Source organism: Ambystoma mexicanum, chromosome 4q (genome assembly GCF_040938575.1).
Source record: "Ambystoma mexicanum isolate Mex_15411 chromosome 4q, UKY_AmexF1_1, whole genome shotgun sequence".
Lineage (NCBI taxonomy): Eukaryota > Metazoa > Chordata > Amphibia > Caudata > Ambystomatidae > Ambystoma > Ambystoma mexicanum.
Window position 1 is genome coordinate 1182962928 of NC_090928.1, and position 26476 is coordinate 1182989403.

At 46.0% G+C, this 26476-nt stretch overlaps 1 protein-coding gene across 1 annotated transcript in view; it reads right to left on the reverse strand.

Moving 5' to 3' along the window:
• Positions 1 to 26476, reverse strand: part of DNAH8 (dynein axonemal heavy chain 8) — an 8835797-nt gene that overhangs the window by 995951 nt on the left and 7813370 nt on the right. Inside the window, exon 76 of the mRNA XM_069608756.1 lies at positions 24302 to 24484. Coding sequence (XP_069464857.1) covers positions 24302 to 24484 — 183 coding nt within the window. The remainder of the gene's footprint in view (positions 1 to 24301; positions 24485 to 26476) is intronic.

Consider the following 26476-nt stretch of genomic DNA (forward strand, 5'->3'; position numbering starts at 1 on the left):
AGGAATGCAAAAAAATTCCTTAAAAGCAGTAGAAGGAGGAGGGAAGTGGGTAGGGAAAAATATGACGAATACTCCGGCCTGGGGCTGGACACAATAGAAGATCCCAGACACCCACACCAATCAAATAAATGGTATGCAGACATGAGCTCCACAGCTAAGCAAACAACTAACGAGAGTTGCTATGTGTGCTCATTGATTCCCCATGCTTCAGGCACACCTAAGGTCTTGATGCCACAAGAACTGCCTCTCACAAATGCCCAATGTCTCCTTCATCTCACTCTGTGTAGAATTAAGAACACCTTCCAGGCACACACGGTATCGTTCGAAATGATGCAAAATGAGAAGACATGCTACTCAAGAGCCAAAGGAGTGGTGTGCTTGAAAGAACCATTTTTCATCATAAAAGGAACCCTATTCTCTGAAAATAAGTGGAAGGATGTCGTGATAACGTGTAAGGCTGAAGCACTGCGAGGGTTGCCAACCGAAAAGCTACAATGGGTCGAGAAAACCTGTACCACAATCTAGACAGAACACATAGCCAAACTGACGTGGGTAAGCGCCATAGAAAAACCGTTCAAGCTGCAGAAGGAAATCTCAAATGAACTTTGCTTCCTGGGAGAAGGAAAAAATGATCTGGGAAGAAACACGAACTGCAATAAAACACTCATGATACCAGACATGAAAAAGGGGACAGCTGCCCTGATGGACACTTACTGGGTCTGTGGCAAACGGGCATATATGCACCTCCCACCATCATGGAGGGGCACGTGTTCCCTGGCAACGCTGCACTCAGCCCTAATGGTGATCCCGAGAGCCACATCGGAGAAGGAAGCAGGACAGTGGTCCAATTAGCAGCCAATGCCCCACCCACTGAGGAGCCACCACTGTATGCCCTGTCGGAGGGTCACATTGAAGGGGGCGTATCCCATTACTGCCATGCCGTCTGCAAAAGACGGCATGGCAGTAATGGGTGGTGAGCATATATCTTGTTAGCATTGATTTGACATTAGCCTTTAACAACGTGAATCACAATTTGTTAGTAAAAAAATAAAGACTTAGGTGTTTCCCAGCCACCTATTGAGTATTCTGATCCATCTTCAAAGTAATAACATCTTAAAAGTCAGGCTTAGTCAACAGGGAAACACGATGCAGCCAACACCAGCTGAAAATGACTTACAAAAGGGATTTATCCTTGCCCTGTTCTCTTTAATCTTTATTTAGCAGACTTGGGGCACATTTTGGAGAGCTCTGTGCTTTTGTTACCAGTGGTCTTCGGTTATAGAGTACAGTGGATAACATATGGTGACGGCATCCTGCTAATGGACTGTACCAAGGTTGGCATATCTCTTATGTTAAAATCTTTTAATATATATTCTAAGGAAAATGCCGTAATAATAAATACAGTGAAGTCCAAAGTTTGAACTTTAAAGGCAGGAAATAAAAGCACGAAAATTGATTGGGTGCTATGTGCCAACCTGTTGAGGAAATTCCCAAATTGAGTGATTTGGGTTTTCAAATGTGGCTTCTCCTGGGAAATATGTAATGACTAAGTATATCATCGAAAAGGCTACGCCTTGGCACACAGATGGAATATCTACATAGTAATGATGGGACATTTTCAGTAAAGCCTGTAATTAAGTTCTACGAGGCAACACATGTATATTATAGGCTGTAGATCACCAGTTGAGTGATTGCAATTTTGATTACATTGAAAGCCTTTTGTGGAGAGGCACTGTGGGTCTCCCACAATCAGCCCCAATGATACAGAATTGTTACATACAGTTCATAGTTTTTATGAATATCAAGGTGCTCTGGAAAAAATTGCAGTTATGTAAGAAAACTACAATCCTCCCCCATATTGAATATATGGGGCTTTTGATGTTAAGAAATATAAGGTGGCCAATTTGTTTGTGACAATCTGTAAAATACAAATGGAACTAGTGATGCATTGGATGAGCTATTAGAAAATCTCTGTAAAAGGAGATTATGGGATTATGATTGGGCAGTTACCTGTGACAGTCTAAGTTCCTACAAAAGGTTTAGACATCTAGGCACTAGTGAGCGCAAAAGGGGACACAAGGGACACAAAGCGAGATCTCTCATAAAGTATCCATCTTGGTGTTTCACTGGAGCTACCCTGTGTTTCCGCATCAATGTATTACCAACAAATGAAAATCGTTTTATGTGGCAAGAAAGGGGGCTAAGTAGCCCGAAATGCAGATTTTGTTCTAGAGAGGAAGAATCATAAAAACATTTACTGACTGAATGTTCGCTATTACAGAATCTTTGAATGCACTTTATCTATGATTTAAAATGATCCCCATGGAATTTTTTATGGGAGAGATTATTCTTGGAACATTGTACAATTGCAGTTTTATTAGCATTGTATTGGTTTCTAATAAAAATAGACTCATTGGCTACAAATTATTAATGTATTATTGGAAAAAATTGGTTTTAGAAGAAGTTTGTTCTGTTGTATTTTTTATTATGTTCTTATTTTTAAATTGTATTCTGCAATGTGTTGTTATATTCGTATGAATTCAGTGTACATTGTATTAAGGTTTATATGTTAAACTGTGTGACACAAAAAATAAAAATAAATAAACATTCCAAGGAGGAGCTTAAGACCAGCCTTGAGAAATCTATACAATGTGCCAAAGAAGAATCAAAATGGCAGGGCATCTACAAAGCTACCCTGTATTTACAACCCACGATAATTACACAAACAGCATGATGCAGAGCATGAAGCATGAACAGGCAATTCCACTTGTACATGCCGTGCAATTGAATTATCAGACTACCAGGCGTGCAGTAGCAAACTACCCAGCTGACGCATCCTCTAGCAATGAGCCAGGATTAAGGGCCAGGAACCATGAAGGGTTGTTTCTTGTCTGTCGAGCTTGTCTGGCAATTTCCAGTCACCAAGAAGGGCCTGTGACAGAAACTCAGCTTTTTCTTGCCTGACAGCCATTTTGTCCAGCAGACCACGTGGAGTAGTTTCCATACAGAACTAGTGGCCAGTGCCCAAGGACGTCATTTGGGGGTCGCCATGTCCACACCTGCGACCCCTTAGTTCTCCCTTGCTACCCCTGTGGTCTCCCTTGTAATACCTAATAAATAAATAAATAAATAAACAAACAAATATATATATATATATATATATATATTTTTTTTTTTTTTTTTTTTTTTAAATTGAAACTCCTGGGCTGTGGCCAGTGCCATGTGGATCTTTGTTTCTGGGTTGGCTGGCTTTTTTGTAGAGACCTCACAGGGCAGGCTTCCACAAGTGTGACACTTTGAGCAGTGACCCTAAATAAGAAAGAATAGGAAAGAATAGGAATAACAAAATGTCTTTCTGGAATTCTATACAATAATTGCTAGACTCATTAAAGGGGTGAAAGGTTGTGTTCCATTGCTTCCCGTGATGTCACTTTGGGGTTGGGCCAAATGACATCCCTTCCTGTGATGAAATGACGTCCCTGCCAGTGCCACGAACAAGGAAATATACCTGAAGCTGCAAGGACAGACTGATCTGGTGTACAAAGATGTTAGCCTTATCATCACGTTTCACCCAGTCATACATCTACGGAACGTATTTATGGTGTGTATAAGTTGCAGGCCTTGTGTTCCGGAGCCCCATACAACCCTCACCCATTGACATGTGACACCACCCATCATGCATACCACTTTCACTAGCGCTCTCAGCAGTGTGAGCATGCCAGGGAGCGTGTATTTGTAATTGTAAATGCTGCCTGTCATGCAATCATGGCAGACAGTGTTTACAATGGATCTCTATGGGGTCCGTCTGCTTTATGTCCACAAGGCTGCAGGAGCTGTGGTCACACTCCCCTGCGAGGTAAGCCCAGAAGGGCTGAGTGTGTTGGGGCTCACGTTATTTTTACTGGATCGGAGAGACAAACGCTTCTCATAATTCTAATTTGGCCTATTAGTTTGGTCTTTTAGTTTGGCCTTTTAGATTCAAACTTCCTACGCAGCGTTATTCTGCCCTTTACTGAAATTGTGTGCCCACCACATTACAGAGCCCAGTTGGGCACCATTGACCTTTTTACTGCTATTCTTGCTTCCGGCATGGCCGCCGCGTTCACGGCCTCTCCTTTTTCCGCCTAAAGGCCCAATTCGGGGAGCCGGCAGGCGAAAGCCGGTCCCCTGCCAAGGCCCTCCTCTAAGGCCCTTGTCCGGCGCTGGAGGGTGCACATCCCCCTGCAGCTACTCGGCAACACTCTCAACCATTCACATACTGATTTGGAGATCAACACGTGCCAGCTACTATCATAATTCTGATTCCAATTCCCCTGGTAACCAACTCCCGGACCTCCATGGTCACCAGCCCCGATTATTGGCCCGGGCGGGGTGGGCGACCACCCGGGGAGCAGAGCTAAATAGCTCAGGAGGTGGGTGCAGTCAGGGGCCCACCGAGAATGCTGCCGGAAACAGATGAAGCAGCCTGCTGCCCGGGTAGCGCTGCTCTGCAATGTGCGGCTGGATGCGTCTGTTGATCTCTGCAGACTTTGGGATGACACGCAATGCATTCGGAAAATGCAAACAAAGGAATGCATATTCCAAACACAGCGTGAGGGATGCTTTGGAGTCACACACCCTGTGCCCTTTATTCTTTGTGCTGACAGTCTTTCAAGTTGAGCAATTTATAAGTGATGGCAAACAAGTGATTGTTTTTGCATAGTATCTGCTTAACATTTAATGTTAAGAACTAAACATGGGGCATTTGTGTATATATATATATATATATATATATATATTTAAATCTTAAGGGCACCTGGCTAGGTCCCGATTTACCCAGGTGGGTATACGTATAATAAACAAAAATAATCAGGATGGGGAGATCCAAAACAGAGACACAGAGGTGCTAGGCGTGTGTGTTTATTCTATAATCACACAGGAAGAGGTAAGTATCTGTACAATTTATTTTACATTACTTCCGATAAGCACGAAAGGTGGTATAGAGAAGACGGACAGGGTTGGTTATGCAGTGGTGACACAGGTGGGTGCAAACCTCTGGAGTGTAGAGGTCAGCATTACATTGAGATGCATATTGCCTCGTATATCGAGGGGGTATAAGGACCCGCTGTTGAACATAAACACAAAGAGCACACAATAATCTTGAAAGTGAACAGGTACAAGTAGTGATGCTGTTGTGATGAGTAGTTCGACACAGGGAGTGACACAGGGTGTGTTTCGGCCAAAGAAAGTGGCTTTGGAAGTAGCCGTCTTTATGCTGGCCTTCGTCAGGAAAAGGGCACCAGTAGTGGTGCTGTCCGTGGTGTCTGTGGGTGAAACAAAGCTATTAGGATCTCGGGTAGTTGTTCAATAAGTACTCAAAGTATTAAATACGGGCCAAATTAATGCCCAAAAGATACCCCATACGGAGTATCTTAAAAAACAGCTTACCTGCCGCCGGAGGGGAGCAGGTGGGTGCTGTCGGGTGAGCCGCGAAGAGTGCAGGCGGACCGGTGCTGGGTGTGGCACCAGGTGGAGGGCTGTGATTGCCTACGAGCCTACGTGGTCATGAGTATCACGAAGCAGGAGTGGGGCATAACTCGACCCAAGTCTGGAATGAAAATTAAAAGGTATAGGTAACCTGAGGGAGTAAAGTGTTCCAGGCAACCAGGGCTATCCCGCGTGAGAGTAGGGGGACTTACTGTAGTCTGGGTGGTACGCTGCCGTGCTGGACGTAGACTGGTGGGAGCCGGATGAGTCGGACACCAAGGTGCCGTGGTTGATTGTATAAATGGCCGCCCGTGGCTAGAGACAAACGAATGGGATCCCGCGGTCCAAGAGCGGCAGTCTGCTTGGGCCAATCAAACGGCAGTGCGCCGTGTTCCAATGGAAAGGCGGTACTACGTGTGTGGTGTTGGGTAATGTAGTCCGATACGGGCAGAAGGGACTTCTGTTAAAGGGAGCTCGCACGATAAGGCGGGCAGGTCACATGGAGGCCGACCAAGTGGATGGATAGTTTTCGCTGCCCACTGTGGGTGATTCAATACAAAGGGTTCTGGTGTGTAATAATCAACAAATCATCATAAGGTGAAAAAACAACGATGTCTCGAGTGTGCACAGAGAAGATGGTGACAGTGCACAAAGCATTTACACGGTAGAAAAACATAGGTGTCTAATGTACATATTAAGATCAATCTAGTGGAGTAGACACTGGTACGTTACCAGAGAGAGGATGTTGGTGACTCATAGCTGGTGGCAATTTATGTTCTAAAAATGTTTCCATTCAACGGTTATATTGAGGCCGTCTTGGACGGAGTTCAATTTGTGGACCCATCTTTGCTCGAGTCTGGTAAGGGCAATGTTGATGTCGCCTCCTCGTCTCTGAGGCTGAAGTTGTTGAATCACGGTCCAAGTGAATTGTTCATGGGTATGTTTTTTCTGGCTGAAGTGTTCGACCAGAGGTTTGTCCTCTACTTTGTTTTTGATGCAGGATCTGTGTTCGTTGATCCTTAGTTTGACTGGTCTAATGGTTTTGCCGACGTAGATCAGGTCACAGGGACACTTGATAGCGTAGATCACGTGTTTGCTTTCGCAGTTGGTGTGGCTGTTCTGTTTCCATATTAGGTTCTTATGGATGAACGTTTTGCTGTTCGTGGTGAAGCGGCAGGCGACGCAATGTCCACAGCTAAAGTGCCCCACCACTGGTGGGAGATTCCACAGCGTGGTGACTGGTTTGGTAGGTTCTAGGAAGGTGTGGACCAGGGAGTCTCTAAGGTTTCTGTTTTTCTTGAAGGCGAACAGTGGTTTCTTCGCCAGGGTTCCTTCATTTTTTACCAGATGCCAGTGTTTCTTGATGGTATTTTTGATGAGGTTACTGACTGGGTTGTACGTAGTGACGCAGACAGTTCTATCATTAGAGTGTCTTTCTTTGGTAGTTAGGCAGAGGGAGCGGTCGGTGTTGGCCGCTCTTTTCTTGGCCGTCTTAATGGACTTCCTGGGATATCCCCTCTCTCCAAGACGTGTTTGCAGTTGTTGTGCATGGTAGTTGAATTTTTCTTTGTCAGAACAATTTCTCCGGATGCGTAGAAACTGACCGTAGGGGAGATTGTATTTTAAACCTTGTGGATGGTAACTGGTGAAGTGGAGAAGGGTGTTCCTGTCGGTAGGTTTTCTGAAGAGTTCCGTCTTCAGCGCATCTCCGGACCGATAGATGTGTAGGTCGAGAAAGTTGATCTCTTGGTGGTCCCATTCAATGGTGAACTTGATGTAATCGTTCCGTGCATTAAGCCATTGGTGGAAAGCAAGTAATTCCTCAGAGCTTCCTTCCCAAATGAGTAAAATGTCATCGATGTATCGACGCCAGACCTTGATGTTAGGTCTGTGCGGATTGTTGTCAGAGTAGACATGATCTTCTTCGTATTGAGCCATGTAAAGATTGGCGACGTCCGGGGCAAAAGTGGCGCCCATACTCACTCCTTTTATTTGCTGGTACATTTGATGTCCGAATAGAAAGAAATTCTCACCCATGGCGATCCGGATGCACTCCACCAAGAAGTTAGTTGGTATGGTTGAGGTGTTCGCTCGTTTTTCAAGGCAAGTTGCCAGAGCTTGTAGGCCCTCAGTTTGTGGGATGGAGGTATACAATGCCTCAACGTCCATGGTGACCAAAATGGACTGGGCGGTCAAATGTATGGAGTCCAAAATCTTGATGGTTTCAGTGCTGTCTTTTAGGTAAGAAGCCATCTTACCTACGAAAGGCTTCATAAAAAAGTCTGTGTATAAAGAGAGAGGTTCCAGCAATGAACCACAGGCGGAGACAATGGGTCTGCCCGGTGGTTTGGTGGGGTGCTTGTGAATTTTGGGTAGAATATAGAAGGCCGGAGTCCTCGGGTGGGTTTTGTTGAGAAAAATTCTTTCTTCTTGACAGATCCACCCCTGATCTTCGGCATGCTTCGTAAGGTTGACGATCTCTTCTTGCAGCCGTGGTGTGGGGTCCCTGTTGAGCATTTTGTATGAGGTTCTGTCGCTGAGGAGTCGCAAGCATTCCTGATTATAGTCTCTGGTGTTCATGATCACAATGCCGCCTCCTTTGTCTGCTGGTTTTATAGTGATAGTGTTATCCAGGTGGAGGTCCTTCAAGGACTGTCGCTCCGTTGGTAGCAGGTTGTCTTGAGAGAAGTTTTTTTGTTTTATCCCGTCGGTGATTGTTTTCATGACGATTTTCTCAAACGTCTCAAATTCACAAGGGATCGTGTGTGGGGGTGGTGAAAAGGTGGATTTGGGTTTGAAGCCCGTGATATTGTCTTTACTCCTCTCTGGTCTCTGGTTGATGGAATCTTGTTTATGGGGTACGTGTATCTCGAAAAAATATTTCAACCTGAGGGTCCGGAAAAACCTTCTAAGTTCTGCTTCCGTGTTAAAGGGGTCTGCTTTGGTAGCTGGAACAAAGGAAAGGCCCCTCTCGAGGAGCGACTGTTCAGCTTGAGCTAATGGCCTGGAGGACAAGTTGAAGATGGGAATAGTCTCTAGGGCTGGTTCGAGTACCACTGGCGTGTCCTCATGTATTGTCCGGTTTGTTGAGTGCGCCTTCTCGGGCGGCCCCGTTGGCCCCCTCTCTGAAAAAACGGATGTTGTGGTGGTTGATTTTGATTGCCGTTGATACCGGGGGAGCCTGGGGTGCTCCCGCCTGAAGAACCCGAGCTACCTGAAAAGTTGACTACCCGGTTCCGTCTATTGTAGTTAGTTTTCTGTTGTTGCTGGAGTTCCTCGTAGTATGTTTCTTTGAGGTAGGGATAGGTTTTCTCCTCTGCGTAGTTGTTAAGATCTTTCCTGAATTTCTGTACCTTGCGTTCCACTGTTAGTTGGTTGAATTTAATCACTTCTTCTTCTAATTTTTGTAGTTTTTGTTGTGCGTCACTGATGGTTCTGTCATCTGTGAATGTCTTTTCAAGGGTCGCAAGGGCTTCTCCCTGTTTTTTACATTCTTCCTGGGCCGTGTCGATTATAAGGATTATCCAGTCGCGGCTACATTTGTTGCCCACGCCGCTAAAGTTCACTTTGAATTTCGGATTGTCAGTGAACACCCTGGGGATGTTCTTTACTTGTAGACCTTCGGGAATGATTCCCGCTTTTAGGTATTCTAGCATGAAGGTACCATGCATCTCTGTTCTTACGAGTTTTTTCTTTTTCTGTAAAATGGTATCTAATTCATCTCTGTTGGCGCCTTGGGCGATGGGTCCGCCTTCAGAGCCTAGAGTGGTGGTTGTGCCCAGTAATTTTCGAAAATATTCATCGGTGTAAGACACAATATTGACTTTGTCCATGTTTGTTGGAGATAGGAGGATGTCAGAATGACTGCTCCTATGTTTGATGAGTAGCCCTTCAACCACGGGTTGCGCTCAATATATTTAAATCTTAAGGGCACCTGGCTAGGTCCCGATTTACCCAGGTGGGTATACGTATAATAAACAAAAATAATCAGGATGGGGAGATCCAAAACAGAGACACAGAGGTGCTAGGCGTGTGTGTTTATTCTATAATCACACAGGAAGAGGTAAGTATCTGTACAATTTATTTTACATTACTTCCGATAAGCACGAAAGGTGGTATAGAGAAGACGGACAGGGTTGGTTATGCAGTGGTGACACAGGTGGGTGCAAACCTCTGGAGTGTAGAGGTCAGCATTACATTGAGATGCATATTGCCTCGTATATCGAGGGGGTATAAGGACCCGCTGTAAAACATAAACACAAAGAGCACACAATAATCTTGAAAGTGAACAGGTACAAGTAGTGATGCTGTTGTGATGAGTAGTTCGACACAGGGAGTGACACAGGGTGTGTTTCGGCCAAAGAAAGTGGCTTTGGAAGTAGCCGTCTTTATGCTGGCCTTCGTCAGGAAAAGGGCACCAGTAGTGGTGCTGTCCGTGGTGTCTGTGGGTGAAACAAAGCTATTAGGATCTCGGGTAGTTGTTCAATAAGTACTCAAAGTATTAAATACGGGCCAAATTAATGCCCAAAAGATACCCCATACGGAGTATCTTAAAAAACAGCTTACCTGCCGCCGGAGGGGAGCAGGTGGGTGCTGTCGGGTGAGCACCTACACATCTCGACCTACACATCTATCGGTCCGGAGATGCGCTGAAGACGGAACTCTTCAGAAAACCTACCGACAGGAACACCCTTCTCCACTTCACCAGTTACCATCCACAAGGTTTAAAATACAATCTCCCCTACGGTCAGTTTCTACGCATCCGGAGAAATTGTTCTGACAAAGAAAAATTCAACTACCATGCACAACAACTGCAAACACGTCTTGGAGAGAGGGGATATCCCAGGAAGTCCATTAAGACGGCCAAGAAAAGAGCGGCCAACACCGACCGCTCCCTCTGCCTAACTACCAAAGAAAGACACTCTAATGATAGAACTGTCTGCGTCACTACGTACAACCCAGTCAGTAACCTCATCAAAAATACCATCAAGAAACACTGGCATCTGGTAAAAAATGAAGGAACCCTGGCGAAGAAACCACTGTTCGCCTTCAAGAAAAACAGAAACCTTAGAGACTCCCTGGTCCACACCTTCCTAGAACCTACCAAACCAGTCACCACGCTGTGGAATCTCCCACCAGTGGTGGGGCACTTTAGCTGTGGACATTGCGTCGCCTGCCGCTTCACCACGAACAGCAAAACGTTCATCCATAAGAACCTAATATGGAAACAGAACAGCCACACCAACTGCGAAAGCAAACACGTGATCTACGCTATCAAGTGTCCCTGTGACCTGATCTACGTCGGCAAAACCATTAGACCAGTCAAACTAAGGATCAACGAACACAGATCCTGCATCAAAAACAAAGTAGAGGACAAACCTCTGGTCGAACACTTCAGCCAGAAAAAACATACCCATGAACAATTCACTTGGACCGTGATTCAACAACTTCAGCCTCAGAGACGAGGAGGCGACATCAACATTGCCCTTACCAGACTCGAGCAAAGATGGGTCCACAAATTGAACTCCGTCCAAGACGGCCTCAATATAACCGTTGAATGGAAACATTTTTAGAACATAAATTGCCACCAGCTATGAGTCACCAACATCCTCTCTCTGGTAACGTACCAGTGTCTACTCCACTAGATTGATCTTAATATGTACATTAGACACCTATGTTTTTCTACCGTGTAAATGCTTTGTGCACTGTCACCATCTTCTCTGTGCACACTCGAGACATCGTTGTTTTTTCACCTTATGATGATTTGTTGATTATTACACACCAGAACCCTTTGTATTGAATCACCCACAGTGGGCAGCGAAAACTATCCATCCACTTGGTCGGCCTCCATGTGACCTGCCCGCCTTATCGTGCGAGCTCCCTTTAACAGAAGTCCCTTCTGCCCGTATCGGACTACATTACCCAACACCACACACGTAGTACCGCCTTTCCATTGGAACACGGCGCACTGCCGTTTGATTGGCCCAAGCAGACTGCCGCTCTTGGACCGCGGGATCCCATTCGTTTGTCTCTAGCCACGGGCGGCCATTTATACAATCAACCACGGCACCTTGGTGTCCGACTCATCCGGCTCCCACCAGTCTACGTCCAGCACGGCAGCGTACCACCCAGACTACAGTAAGTCCCCCTACTCTCACGCGGGATAGCCCTGGTTGCCTGGAACACTTTACTCCCTCAGGTTACCTATACCTTTTAATTTTCATTCCAGACTTGGGTCGAGTTATGCCCCACTCCTGCTTCGTGATACTCATGACCACGTAGGCTCGTAGGCAATCACAGCCCTCCACCTGGTGCCACACCCAGCACCGGTCCGCCTGCACTCTTCGCGGCTCACCCGACAGCACCCACCTGCTCCCCTCCGGCGGCAGGTAAGCTGTTTTTTAAGATACTCCGTATGGGGTATCTTTTGGGCATTAATTTGGCCCGTATTTAATACTTTGAGTACTTATTGAACAACTACCCGAGATCCTAATAGCTTTGTTTCACCCACAGACACCACGGACAGCACCACTACTGGTGCCCTTTTCCTGACGAAGGCCAGCATAAAGACGGCTACTTCCAAAGCCACTTTCTTTGGCCGAAACACACCCTGTGTCACTCCCTGTGTCGAACTACTCATCACAACAGCATCACTACTTGTACCTGTTCACTTTCAAGATTATTGTGTGCTCTTTGTGTTTATGTTCAACAGCGGGTCCTTATACCCCCTCGATATACGAGGCAATATGCATCTCAATGTAATGCTGACCTCTACACTCCAGAGGTTTGCACCCACCTGTGTCACCACTGCATAACCAACCCTGTCCGTCTTCTCTATACCACCTTTCGTGCTTATCGGAAGTAATGTAAAATAAATTGTACAGATACTTACCTCTTCCTGTGTGATTATAGAATAAACACACACGCCTAGCACCTCTGTGTCTCTGTTTTGGATCTCCCCATCCTGATTATTTTTATATATATATATATACATATAAACTTTTTTAGTTACATATGGTGCATCCCTCGGAAGGTTAATTCTAATTTTCTTGCTTAAGGGACATGGACTAAATGCATCGGCTCAGCAGCAAAGGTCTTTTAATTGTCTGAACAAGCCAGCCACTGCCTAGTGAGCACACCCAATGGCAACTCAATGTCACTTGGCTCCTTGATTAGGAAATAGAGGTCTTTGTGTGTCAACGTGCAGACAGTAATCCATGACAAATCATTGCAGTGATATATGTGCAGCAATTATTTGTGCGTTGCACAAGTCACCGCCCTGTTGGTTAATGGTGTCTATGTGGTGCTCCCTCATGTAACATCACATATACCTGTTTTTGTCTGATGTGCCCAATGTCCATACAAGAGCACACTGGGATGTGTTGTGTATGTGACTCTGACGAGCATGCCATACTGTGCCCACACTTAAACACATAAAGCAATCAAAGAAGTTGCCTCAAATTGTAAATCCACTAGGCCAAACTGCCTTTCTACACTGCCACATCATGATTTTCACTAGCTGCAGGCCAGCACTAATAATAAGTCTTAGTTACTTACCTGTAACTGTATTTCTCCAGCATTGGTATCTTTCATAGATTCAGATGCTTGAATATTCCCCGTCGTCAGACTGGGAATCCTCGGTGATAAATTTAATAATACATTTTTCTTTTTTTTTTTTTTTAAATATATATACATTGCTACCTAGCAGTGCATGTACATAGCCCATTATGGCCTATGAGCCATTTCATTGTGTAGTCTCTCCACCTCACTTTGGTCCTTTATGGCCCCAGCCAATGAGGTGGCAGGGCTTAAGCTCCGCCCCCGGCAGCCATCTTCAGATTTTGAACCGTATAGATTACAGTATGATGGATGCTGAGCATAGGAGCAGCCTCTCAGGGGAGGCGGGCGGGCGCATGTGAATCTATGAAAGATACGAATGCTGGAGAAATACAGTTACAGGTAAGTAACTAAGACTTCTCCAGCATTGGATCTTTCATAGATTCAGATGCTTGAGAATACCAAGCAGTTAAAACATGCCACCATTATATACATATATGCATAAATACAGAAAAACATATTTCTGATCAAACCTTTACCATGCAGCAACACAACGGTTATCTACTTCGGGAAAGGTGGGAAAGGAGGCTGGTCCTACCTTATACAAAAAGATGGCGGAGCACTGCCTGTCCAACTGCAGCTTCTTTGTTGGTGTCTTCAGTCAGGCAGTAGTGTTTCGCGAAGGTATGCAGAGTGCTCCACGTGGCGGCTCTGCATATGTCCTTCAAGGCCACCCCTGCGTGGAATGCTGTTGACGCCGCCCTTCCTCTGGTGGAGTGCGCAGACGGCGGTCTAGTTAAAGGGTCGCCTTTCAATTGATGGCAGTGGGTGATGCAGGACGATACCCAGCGTGCCAGACTTTGTTTAGATATATGCTGACCCTTGGTACGCCCAGAGAAAGAAATGAATAGCCGGTTTGAGGAGCGGAACTCCTTGGTTCTTTGCAAGTAAAACTTCCAACACTCTAGCAACGTCTAGAGAATGTAAAGTTCTTTCCGCTTCAGAAGCGTGATTCTGGAAGAAGGTTGGTAACACAATGCGCTCAGTGAACGACATCTCCGAAAGTACCTTGGGGAGGAACTTCGGGTGAGGCCTTAAGATGACGCGGTCCTTCTGGAACAAAGTAAACGGGGGTTCAGAAGACAAAGCTTGTAACTCACTGATCCTTCTGGCTGATGTGATGGCTATCAGGAAAGATGTCTTCCAGGACAAGAATTTCATTTCGCATCTGTGTATAGGTTCGAAGGGAGGTTGCATGAGGGCTGTTAAGACGGTGTTGAGGCTCCAGCCCGGAACTGGTGTAGGTGTAGGCGGATAAGTACGCATCAGTCCTTTCAGGAAGATTTTAACCGCTGGTAAGGAAAGTAAGGTTTGCGTCTCCGCGGTTACTGTGTAAGCCGCAATGGCTGACAGATGGACCTTGATAGATGACAGTGAGAGCCCTGACTTAGCCAGGTGTAACAAGTAGGGCAGAATCTGATCAACCGAGGCCGTGAGGGGATCGATTGCAGAGGTCTCGCACCATTTGGAAACCTGGTCCATTTCCTGGTGTAGGTGACTTGTGTGGACGGGGCTCTAGCGGCCCTGATGATATCCCAGCATTCTGATGGTAACTTTAGGTGCATCAGTTTGCGCTGCTCAGGAACCATGCTTTGAGAGACAGGCTCCTCGGGTCGTGGTGGAGGACCTTGCGGTTCTGTTGTGTCAGTAGATATTGATGTGTCTTGAGACGAATCGGGGGTTGACAGGATAGGTGCTTCAGAGTCGGGTACCAGACTTGCCGTGCCCAATCCGGTGCGATTAGAATCAAAGAACAATTCTGTTCTTTTACCCTGCGAAGTACCCTCGACATGAGGGGAATGGGTGGAAAGGCATAGAGGAACTTCCCCGACCAATTCACTGAGAACGCGTCTCCCAGTGATTGGTGCTCCGGGTATCTTGAAGCAAATCTCTTGCATTTTTTGTTGTTCCTGGTGGCAAAAAGGTCGATCTGCGGATGGCCCCATAAGGCAAAAATCCGTTGGGTTTCTTTTTCGTCCAGCTCCCACTCGTGGGACGCTGCGTAGTCTCTGCTTAATCTGTCCGCTAGGACATTGTCCACTCCCGGAAGATGCTCTGCTCTGATCTGCACTCCGTAGTGCAAGGCCCATGCCCATAGCTGTTGGGCTTCTTGCGACAGGATCTGTGACCTCGTGCCTCCCTGCTTGTTTGTATAGTGCATGGAGGTTGTGTTGTCTGTCTGGACTGTAAGGACTTGACCAGCTATCACCGGTAGGAAAGCTTTCAGTGCCAACCTTATGGCCCTGAGCTCTAACACGTTGATGTGGAGCTGGGACTCTTGTGTCGACCAAGAGCCCTTGGTTTGGAGGTCCGCAAGATGAGCGCCCCAGCCTGATAAGGAAGCGTCCGTCCTCAGCAGAAGGGTCGATGTCGGTGCTTGAAACGGCATCCCCTGCAGAAGATTCCTCGGAACATTCCACCATCGAAGGGCCTTGTGCAACGCTGATGGAATCTGGACAATGTCTTCCCAGCATCCTGAAGCTTGTTTCCATTGGTGGTCCAGAGCTTCCTGAATCGGTCTCATGCAAAGCCTGCAGTTCGGTATGAGGAATATGCATGATGACATCATGCCCAATAGGGATTTGTAAGAGCGTACGGATGTTGTCTCTTTCTGTAGGAAGTTCGAAGTTAAGCGTAGAATTGCTGCTATTCTTTCTGACGATGGCCTCACTCTGGGAATGCTGGTATCGAGTTCGGCTCCCAGGAAGAGAGCTACCTTGTTGGGAACGGGGCAGGACTTCGTCTGGTTTATGGAGAAACCTAACTCTTTTAGGAGGTTGACAGTCCTCGAAACTGCCGAGCGAGCCTTTGCAGCGGAGCTTGCCTTTATCAGCCAATCGTCCAGGTATGGAAAAACGTCCGTTCCTGCCCTCCTGAGACTTGCCGCTACCGGCGCCAAGCATTTTGTGAAAACTCTCGGAGCCGATTTTAGTCCGAACGGGAGCACTTGAAACTGAAAGTGAAGCTCTCCCACCGTGAACCTGAGGAACTGCCTGTGCGCTGGATGGATCGGCATATGGAAGTATGCGTCCTCCAAGTCTAAAGTGGCTAAGAAGTCGTGCTTGTTTAACCAAGGTAGCACCCCTTGTAAAGCTACCATCTTGAATGTTATGCGCTTGATAAATTTGTTGAGTGCCCTCAGGTCCAAGATGGGTCTCCATTGACCGTTTTTCTTTCTGACGAGAAAGAAACGGGAGTAGAAACCTTTTCCCCTCTGACAATAGGGTACTGGTTCTACTGCTGCTTTCTGGAGCAGTTTTTGCAATTCGGATATGACCTGTCTTAGCATATGCACTCTGCGAGATGTTGGAGGCAGGGAAGGAGGTTGGTCCAGAAATTCTAAGGTGTGACCCTTTCGGATCACCTGCAACACCCATTTGTCCGATGTAATTGATTGCCAGCTCTGGAATAACTGGCTCACCCTTCCCCCCACCGGGGTGTGGTGAGGAGGGGGAAAAGATTGGTCGTCAGTTTTGCTTGCCTTGTGATTTCCCTTGGGCGGAGCCACGTCTGCCTCTATGGGCGTATCTGTTGGATGACTGATATTTATTGTCTTGGTACGTGCCGCCTTGTGCTTTTTGACCATACGAGGAACGACCGTATCCTCTGAACTTGGAAGATGAGCCTCTAAAGGGACGAAAAGACCTATGGTCCTTAATTTTGTCCTTTAAAGAACTGATGGCTCTGGCTGTGTCCGTGTCTGTCTTGATTCCCTTCAAATGGTCGTCTATCTTCTTTCCAAAGAGATCTTGTCCATCAAACGGCATGTCTAATATCTGCGCCTGGACTTCAGGTCTAAAGTTAGTAGCCTTCATACAGGCCTGCCTTCTGAGCACTGTGCCGTGCGCCATCTGCCGGAAGCCTGATTCGGCCACATCAACCGCTGCGTCGATCATGTGATCCGATGTAGCTTCACCATCCGCGATTATCGATTTTGCCTCCTCCTGGAGCTCTGGTGGTAATTGCTCCGCCAATTTAGACATGCGGAGCCAGAGCTCGCGATCGAACCTAGCGGTCATGGCCAGCGCATTGCCCGCTCTGATAGTAAGCGATGCAGAAGATGATACTTTCCTGCCCATGGCATCCAGTTTACGTCCGTCCTTATCCGGTGGTGCCGACAACGGTGAGGAGGGGTTGGCGAGTTTCTTTCTGGCCGCCACTGTAATAACCGAGTCTGGTTTCGTATGACCTCTCAAACAAAGCGGTGCCGAATCCAGAGCTTTGTATTTCTTTTCTGGCCTGGACACCAGCGCCGGAGTCGATAAGGGCGTGGATAGGATCTTGGATCCGGAATCCCAGATGGTATCGAGGAGGGGAATTGTGGTCACTGTCCTCCTTCGTTTGTCCCTGTGCTCACAGATCACTGATTTCTTTTCCTCAGAAGAAACCTGAATTTTAAACAATTCTGCGGCTTTACCGATAATAGTGTGGAAAGAGACGAGATCATCCGGCGGTGAGGCCTTGCCCGGCGAGTCTCTCCTCCTGGGCTTCTCGACTACGTAGTCATCCCACTCACTGGATGCGTCTGGCTCCTGTGTTATTTCTCCTTCTTCTGGTTCCGAGAATTCTCTAAAAGGATCCTCCTGCCAGTCTGATACCGAGATGGTGGACGGTACCATAGTAGGGTCTACATCCGGAGATCGCGGTCTGTGTGATGACTGTGGTGACGGGACTCTTGTAGGTGAAGCACTGTGGGTGCTGCTCCTCGGTCTTCGAGCAGGTTCCGGTGATCTCATCCGTTTTCGCGGTCTACTCCTGTGAGTAGAACAACCAGATGCGCCAGGAATCGGAGATGACTCTCTAGGAATAATTCCTGATTCTACGGGATCAATCGGGATTCGCTTCTCCCTTTGCCGTTTGTAAAATTCTTCTACAATCCTCTGCACGGATAACATGAGTATCGGGTCATGAGGATATTCGGATTCTCCCGTGGACGGTTGCCAAGGAGGGCTGTATTGTTTCGGTAAGGGACCGGTGGACTCTTCCACCACTTCCTCATCAGAGAATTCTTCCTGAAGAATTACATCCGGAAGTTCTGCCATGTGCCCCAAAGGTGAAAATTGCTGTACCAGTGGTTCAGTCTCAGTATTCTTCTCAATGACATTGTTTTCAATGACAGGTGTTTCAAATGTGGAAGGCAGCAATTCCTCCGTAACTGCCGAAATTTGTGGTGCCGCTGAAGGTGTTATGGACGATGCTATCTTCGTCGACAAGCCTCCCGTATGAGATTTCGTCGCCGACTGAGATTTTCCCGTCGACGAGGGCTTCGTCGCCGACTGAGATTTTCCCATCGATGACTGAGATTTTCCCGTCGACGAGGGCTTCGCCGTGGACGCAGGAGATTTCTCCGTCGACGAGAGCTTCGTTGACGAATGTGGAATGTGTTCCATGGACGACTGTGTCATGGATGAATGCTTCGTGGACGAGTGGTGTTTCTTGCTCGTCGACGAATGCTTCGCGGTCGACATGTCCGATGACGATGATCTTATTGTCGACGATGTCTTAAGTGTGGTCGTCGTCGTTGATGGTTTCGTCAACGGTATGGCCGATGACGGGCCTTTACCTTTCCCTTCATTCGTGGACGGTTTTCCCGCCGACGACTGCCCCCCCCCCGTTTTTTGCAAACTGCTCCTTACCTCTGGAGGCAGATTTTGCTGACTTTTTCTGGCTTGATAAGTCAACTGGAGGCAGAAAGGGTATCAGTTTCAGCTTCCTCTTTTTGAACTTGGGAGAGGAACTCCTTTCCACTGAAGAGGCCCTTCTCTTTGAAGTTTGCCTCTCAGATGGAGTGCTGGATTGGACAGGAGATGTTCTGACAGACTTATCGTCCGAAGATTGATCCCTGGATTCCAAGTATGAAAGGAGTCTTCTATGCCTGTCATGAAGGGTCTTGGTGGAAAAGGTTCTACAAATCTCGCATTTTTTAATGTCATGTGGGTACAGACAATAAATGCAATGCTCGTGGGGGTCTTTGTTGTAAACCAATTTCTTCTTGCACCTCGTGCAGTCCCTGAACAGGGAAGGCTTCCTGACAGCCTGAGGTGCCTCCATTTCTGAAGAGAAGTTCAGTCGACGATTTTGAGAGGAAAACAACAAGTTTTGCCTCTAAGGTTAATTGGAAACAAAGCCCCTAAGAAGGGGAACAAAATGGAATATATTTACCAAATATATTCCACACAAAAGTAGAAAGAATTTGAAAAAAGCTCAGAGAGCTTGAGGATTCCCTGTGTCTGTTAGACTGCGGTGAAAAATCTGAAGATGGCTGCCGGGGGCAGAGCTTAAGCCCTGCCACCTCATTGGCTGGAGCCATAAAGGACCAAAGTGAGGTGGAGAGACTACACAATGAAATGGCTCATAGGCCATAATGGGCTATGTACATGCACTGCTAGGTAGCAATGTATATATATTTAAAATAAAAAAAAAAATAAAAATAAAAAAAAAATATTTATTATTAAATTTATCACTGAGGATTCCCAGTCTGACGACGGGGAATATTCAAGCATCTGAATCTATGAAAGATCCAATGCTGGAGAATAATAATAATTTAGCATTTATATAGCGTTGCAAATCCTCAGGAATCTGACCGCTGCTTATTATTACCCACAGTGTGTGGTGCTCATTTATTGACCTCGGAACGATGAAAGGCTGACTTTGGATCTGCCAGGATTCGAACATGCGTCAGCAGGCTCTACACAGATGTCAAAGCGAGCGCTCATCTTGCTGTGCTATCGGACCGGCTAATAAGAGATGCTAATTCCAGCTCTGTTAGATAAAGCATGGCCCTGCTCTTATTTGCTGAAATAACCTCTGAGGCCTGTGTAATAGTGAGGCGGTAGTGGCTGAGGAACTGTGTACCCTTTACTGGGCATTAGAAGCTGGTTTTGTTTAAAACGCTTCATCAACTTATTACTGGTCAGGCTAAAGTTTGAAAGAGGTACAATCCTTTCTGTGTAGCCTTTCTGTGAATTGTTTATTGGGTAATCTTGTGCGGTATCCTGCCATATCTGTAGAGATAATTCCCTAAATATGTTTCTGTATTAGGATTGGGCATGCCCACACCAAGTCCCAGCCCTTCCTCCTCTAAAATTCTTTAGAAACAAGAAGCAAAGGAGCCCTTGTACCCCATTTGTGTGGCTGATGTTGCAGCCATTTTATGCTCACATCCAAAAACGTAAGCTGTCCAAATGAGCATGTATTGCTCATGGATACAAACATTTTAATGTTAGGGTGTGTATTGTGAACCGTAATGTGAGCATCAAGTCATGCATCAGTTATGAATGTAGAGATTCACACATACAATCCTTTTATCACAGACTTGTTTATCAAATGTATAGATCTCTGATCACGTTTATAGTCCTAAAATGCTCTGTGATTTAATGTAAAGCATACATGAATACTCATTGGTGATATTTCTCCCCTTTCCCACTCTCAGAGAGGTATTTTGAAAGAGTACAATAAGAGTGTACCAGACTGTCCATCTTGGAATGATACCCTTCTATCAGAAAATAATTCATATGGTTAGTCTAGCATTGCCCCTTGCGAAACAGAAGTGAGGTGGTACAAACAGAAAATCTGCAACACAGGGCCAGGTCAGTAAGCCCTCAGACCCCTGTATTCTTTTCAACCACAATGTGCCAGTACGAACAGTTTGAAACTGCATTTAGGAAAGACCTTTCCTAAGAACAGGTGACAGAAAAAACATTTACTTGGGCAGAAACAGTTGTGTTTCCACATTAGAATTCTTATGTAAAGTACTTACAGTGTAATGAACCCAGCTTCATTTATATAGCAATTATTTATTCATATTGGGGAGGGTTTATGTCACATGACAGAGGTGTTGATTGGGAGTGACGTGTGCCAGTGGGGGGCGGAAGGGTGCATTCTGATGTTTCGCCCTGGGCAACAAGTTGGCTAGAAACTGCCCTGATGGTCACCCTCCTTCATTGCACACTTTATCTGCTCAAATTACTGTCTGCTCCTTCTCCTACTTGCCCTTTATTTAACCCCCTAACTAACTCTCAACACCATCATGCATATTGATGTGCATCATATTGACTGCTGCGGCCCTCTTAATACCCTACTTCAATGAATGAATTCGAAAATGAATAACTTGTGACTTTAACTCTTCTGTTCTCTGGTGTGCTTCAACTGTGACTCCACCGCTATTTTGTACTGCTTTTTAGTGCTTTTGGAAAAATCGAATTTAGGTGTGCTTCCAATTGTGCATACACCACCATTTTGTACTGCCTTGTTTAACCCTTTAAGTGCCATGGGTATTTCCACCCAGTGCCAAGGCCTTTTTTGGTGATTTCGGTATGTGGCCATTCAATGCCTTGTAACTTTTTTGCTATATGAGATTTCTTGGCCAAATTTGGCCCCTTTTTTCCCACATGTAGGCGGTCGTAACGCCACACAGGAATCCTAGGTTGCTGTAGGGGGAGGGGTAAGAGAAAATAACCAAAAAGGGCAAAATGTTGTGTTTTTTCAAAAAATGCCACTAAAATGATGTACAAAGAAGCCTGTGTTTTTTCCTTGTAAGAGCTAGGAACAAATGGTTTGCTGTGCCGAATTCCCCAATTTCCTGGCTTTCAAGAACAGGTTGAGTGGAAACCAAAAATAACTATTTTGATGTGGTTATCAACCGTTTTGTGAGAGATAGGCGATTTTGGTAATTTTTGCCAATAGGACATGCATGGACGGAATGGAAGAAAAGGGTAGGAAAGCCGAATTGGAGGACAAAAAGGCATACATTTCTGAAAAGCAGACACAATTCCAAATTTAGGAAGGGGTGATTTGCGCAGGTCGGGCAACAACTAGGTAGGGGAAAATGCCATAGATTGGGGAAAAAGTGGGAAAATGACTGAAAAAAAGGTATGTGGTGGACATGCTTGGCTTGGTACGGCAATGACTTCTATGAATTTTGAGAAAAACAATGCTCCGCTACATTCCCCGACTCTTCCAGTTAGGAATGCACACATTCTTTGTAGTGTTTCACAAAACAAGCAACACCACAAGCCAAACACTGAGCCATGGTACACAGAAGTTTTATGCTTACGGCCTGAACAGACGTACTTAGCATGTGTAAATCAGGAAAACCAATGTGGTGAGGAACGGCAAGCATACATTTTTTGAAAGAGCACAGGCAGGCCTTTTCAAGGGTAGGTGACTTGTGCAGGTTACAAAAGTGTATGGTACCTAAAGCAGCGACTACATGTAGGGCACATTTGGTAAATGAAAGGGTTGTGTGACAAAGGGCACCAGCAAATGGGTCAAAACGTTATGAAAACCACACAAACACAACAAATGTCATACCTTTCCGTGTTCCCACACGTGTCCCGATGAAAACGGTACCTCACCTGTGTGGGTGCACCTACCTGGGCGCCAAGGGGAAAGCCTAAAACACGGGTAACCCCAAGTCTTTCGGCACAGCATCATTTCAGGAATTCTGCTTATGCGCACACCCTACAGATTTGGGCCTAGGGTGTCCAAGCCACCTAGGAAAACAGGGAACTCCATGCATTTCCGAAAAGAGGACACCCGTGGGAATCCGCAGAGGTCTGACTTGCGCAAATCGGCCCAGAATTTATTAACCAGAAACCCCTGCAAAGTCTGAAATGTGTCGAAAAAACACATTTTCCGCACATTTCACTCGGCTCACCCACCGAAATACGTCGCCAACAACACATGGCCTACTGTCCCCTGTCCCCACACGTGTCCCGATGAAAACGGTACCTCACATGTGTGGGTGCACCTAACGGGGCCCCAAAAGGAAAAGGGTAACCCACTGGTAACCCCAAGCCATTTCGGCACAGCACATTTTGTTCATGTGGGCAACCTACAGATTTGGGCCTAGGGTGTCGAAGCCAGCAAGGAAAACAGAGAACCCCATGCATTTCCGAAAAGTGGACACCCGTGGGAATCCACAGAGGTCTGCCTTGCACAAATTGCCCCAGTTTTTATTAGCCACCATCCCCGACAAGGTGTGATATTTGGTGGGGAAAAAACACAATGTTCACTTTGTCTGGGGCTCTGGGTAATAAATTCTGGGCCGTTTGGCGGAAGTCAGACCTCTGTGCATTCCCACGGGTGTACTCTTTTCGGAAATGCATGGTGTTCCCTGTTTTCTTTGCTGGCTTCAACACCCTAGGCCCAAATCTGTAGGTTGCCCAAATGAAGAAAATATGCTGTGCCGAAAACTTAGGGTTACCAGTGGGTTACCCTTCTCCTTTTGCACCTTGGTAGGTGCACCCACACATGTGAGGTACCGTTTTCGTCAGGAAACTTGTGGGAAAGCTGGAAGGTATGACATCTGTTGTTGGCGACGTGTTTCCGTGAGTGGACAGAGGGAAATGTCTCTGAAATTGGCTAGAAATTAAGACAATTCTCAGACATTTCGCTCTGGCCACCCACCGAAACACACCGCCAACAACACATGGCCTACCTTCCCGCGTCTCCACACGTCCCGATGAAAACCACCTTCTCAAAAGAAAATATGCTGGTGCATAATGCTGGCAAACCCCAAAGGTATCTCCAGCATTTGAAAATTCATGCCGGCACAAATGCTGCAGCATTTGTGTGGCAGAGAGAAAGAGAAGTGGTGGAAACACAAGTTGGTTTCCACCCCTCCTCTACACCATACAAATGCTTGAAAATGAGCCGTGACGTAGATGGAAGGAGTAAAAGCCTTACCTTCCATTAACGTTATGGTTCTGATGAAAATGAGCCCCGAAGAGTACCCGTGCTCCAATTCGTACCAGAAATTGTGTAGCGCCACACAACATTGCGCACAAATACGAGTGCAAGTCGGATATTATGGCACCTAACGGTGGCATAGTCTTTCTAAGGTTATAAATTACACGAATACTAATAACATTTTTACAGTATGATTTTTCACGAAAGAGTACACGTGTTTCTCATTGAGTATGTATGTCAGAATTAGGTCAGGTGAAGCACACTTTATAATCCCATTTTTATGTGATTTCTTCACTGAATAATATTCTAGAGTGTTTTGTCCGTACATTAATACGTGATAGAATTCATTTAGATTGTGTCTCTGCATCAATGTTTTCTAGAATTCATTAAGGTTATTCAGTATTTTATGTCCTATGTTCACTGAAGAACCTTCTAAATGTTCTGGAGAAATATCGACATGAATAGTTTCTACATCGGCTAGTTTGACAAGAAATAGATTTAGGAAATGCGGCCGATCTGGAATTACCCTCTTTTCAGTTAGAATGACTCTTCCAAGTAATTGATTTTCAAGGCCCTTCATTGTAACAGTGAAATCGATCACAGAGGCTTTGGCATTGATCTCCGGCGTAAAGGCTGGGTTTGGTAGCTTTGTAGTGATATAGAGTCTGAATGAATCCATGACATCACATTCTTTGTCACCGACTTTTACCTACAAAACAAGAAAAAAGGCCAATATTTCAAAGCAGTTCAATCCAGAACTTTTCAAACAACACTTACACATGTAAATGCAAAATATAGGAACAATGCAGCAGCTTTGTCGGTTGCATTTCTGGGGTCTAAAATAGGGCTGATATAAGAAGAATTTAAGCCCCTAATGTTCATTGCTTCTACCTTCTCGTTTCAATATTGGTGTATTATTATTATGGTGAAAAAATAATAATAATACAAATAGTAAGAACAATACCAGCTCTACATTAGCAATGTTCTGTTACATACATTGCATTACAGAGTGTATTTTTGTGTGCCACATATTATTAATAACATCACCTATTCCGCATACCCACACGTCCTGTGGAGCCCTCTGAAAGGTATCTCTCATATCAACGTTTCATTAGTCGTTTTGTGGCATTACTAAAGGCATAACTTTAGCCTGTTAGCCTCGGATTTCCAGCATTTACCTCTGACCTCTAAAGAACAAGTTACCTACCCCTCAAAATGTTCTTTCTGACCTTTTTTAAATTACTGTATTTTTAATTTTACCACCACAAACAAAACAAGCAAAACAAACAAGGAGTCCGCCCTCCACCAGGATCCACCCCGCCCGTTACAGTGTATATCAACAACGTAGATTACACACAAAAAATAAAAAAAAAAATAAAAAGAATTCAGCTGCAGTCCCACCCCTCATACTTATTCAGCTGCTGTGATCAAGTATTGTACATACAGCACCCAAATTTCTGGCGACTGGGCATGTAGCGGCAGAGTCCGAAGCAATACACCACATGCTGAAGCACCCCTGTACACTCGGCGGATGACCCTTCCCCCATGCCATGGCCACTCTCCTAAGAGCCACCACCAGTAGCAATGAACTTGTGCATCCCAAAAGAGCCACCATGGGATCCGGCTCCAAATGTTCCTCAAAACTCAGCAAGACTTTTGCCAAGACAACCACCCAAAACCGGGAAACCTGTGCACACTCCCACGCTAAGTGAAGGAATCCCAGCAGGGATCAACTGCATCTGGCACACGGGTCTGGCGTGGTGGGGACGGGTATGTGAAGTCTGGTCGGGCTATGGTAGACCTGATGTAGGAAGTTAAAGTGTATTTGCTTGAATTTCGAGTTCAAGGATGCTTACTGGGATTGGTCTAATACATATCTCCAGTCCTCAAATAGAATTCCTCTGCCAAGATCCATTTCCCACTGCTGTCTTGGCACCTCCCCCTCCCACGGGAGGTCTGTCATGAGGCTGCTATAAATTTGTGATACCAGGCGACCCTCCCCCTGTGACTGAATCACGTAGGGGGTTGACGGGGAAATGAGGGGAAACGTGCCTTGAACGTATACCGTACCCAGAAGTATAAAAAGATATCGTAGGCACTCCCCCTCCGTCTTTAGCCTGTTGCAGGGACAGAAACACTTTTTCAATGAAAAAGTCCCCAAAGGTGGAGATGCTCAGCTTATCCACGCACCGCAAGTACGCACTTTCTCCCATCACGGCCAAACCCACTACATGTCGAGGTGGAAGGAGGGGTGAATACATGGTAAAGACACCCATCCCACCCGCCATCTTCCTCCAGATTGCACAGGTGATCATAACAGGACCACAGATCGCAAAAGGGCAGTGGCAGTGAGCACTCGCTCAACCTACATATGGGGCTGCACAAAATGGGTGGCATAGCAGTGTGCCAGCAAATGCACCTGTGCCGCCCAATAGCATTCCACATCTGGCATGGCTAGACCCCCCCTTCTCAAATGGATGTGTCAACGTAGCATATGCACTTTTGCCAGCTTTCCTACCCAGATCAAATCGAGGATGAGCCCCTGCAGCCACAGAAAAAATCCCCCGGAGAGGAACAGGGGAACATTGATGAAGAGATACAGGAGTTTGGGTAACACAATCATTTTTACAATCGCGATTCGACCTAGCAGCATAAGCGGAATTGCCTTCCATCTTGCACTGTATCCTGAAGGGCCCCCACC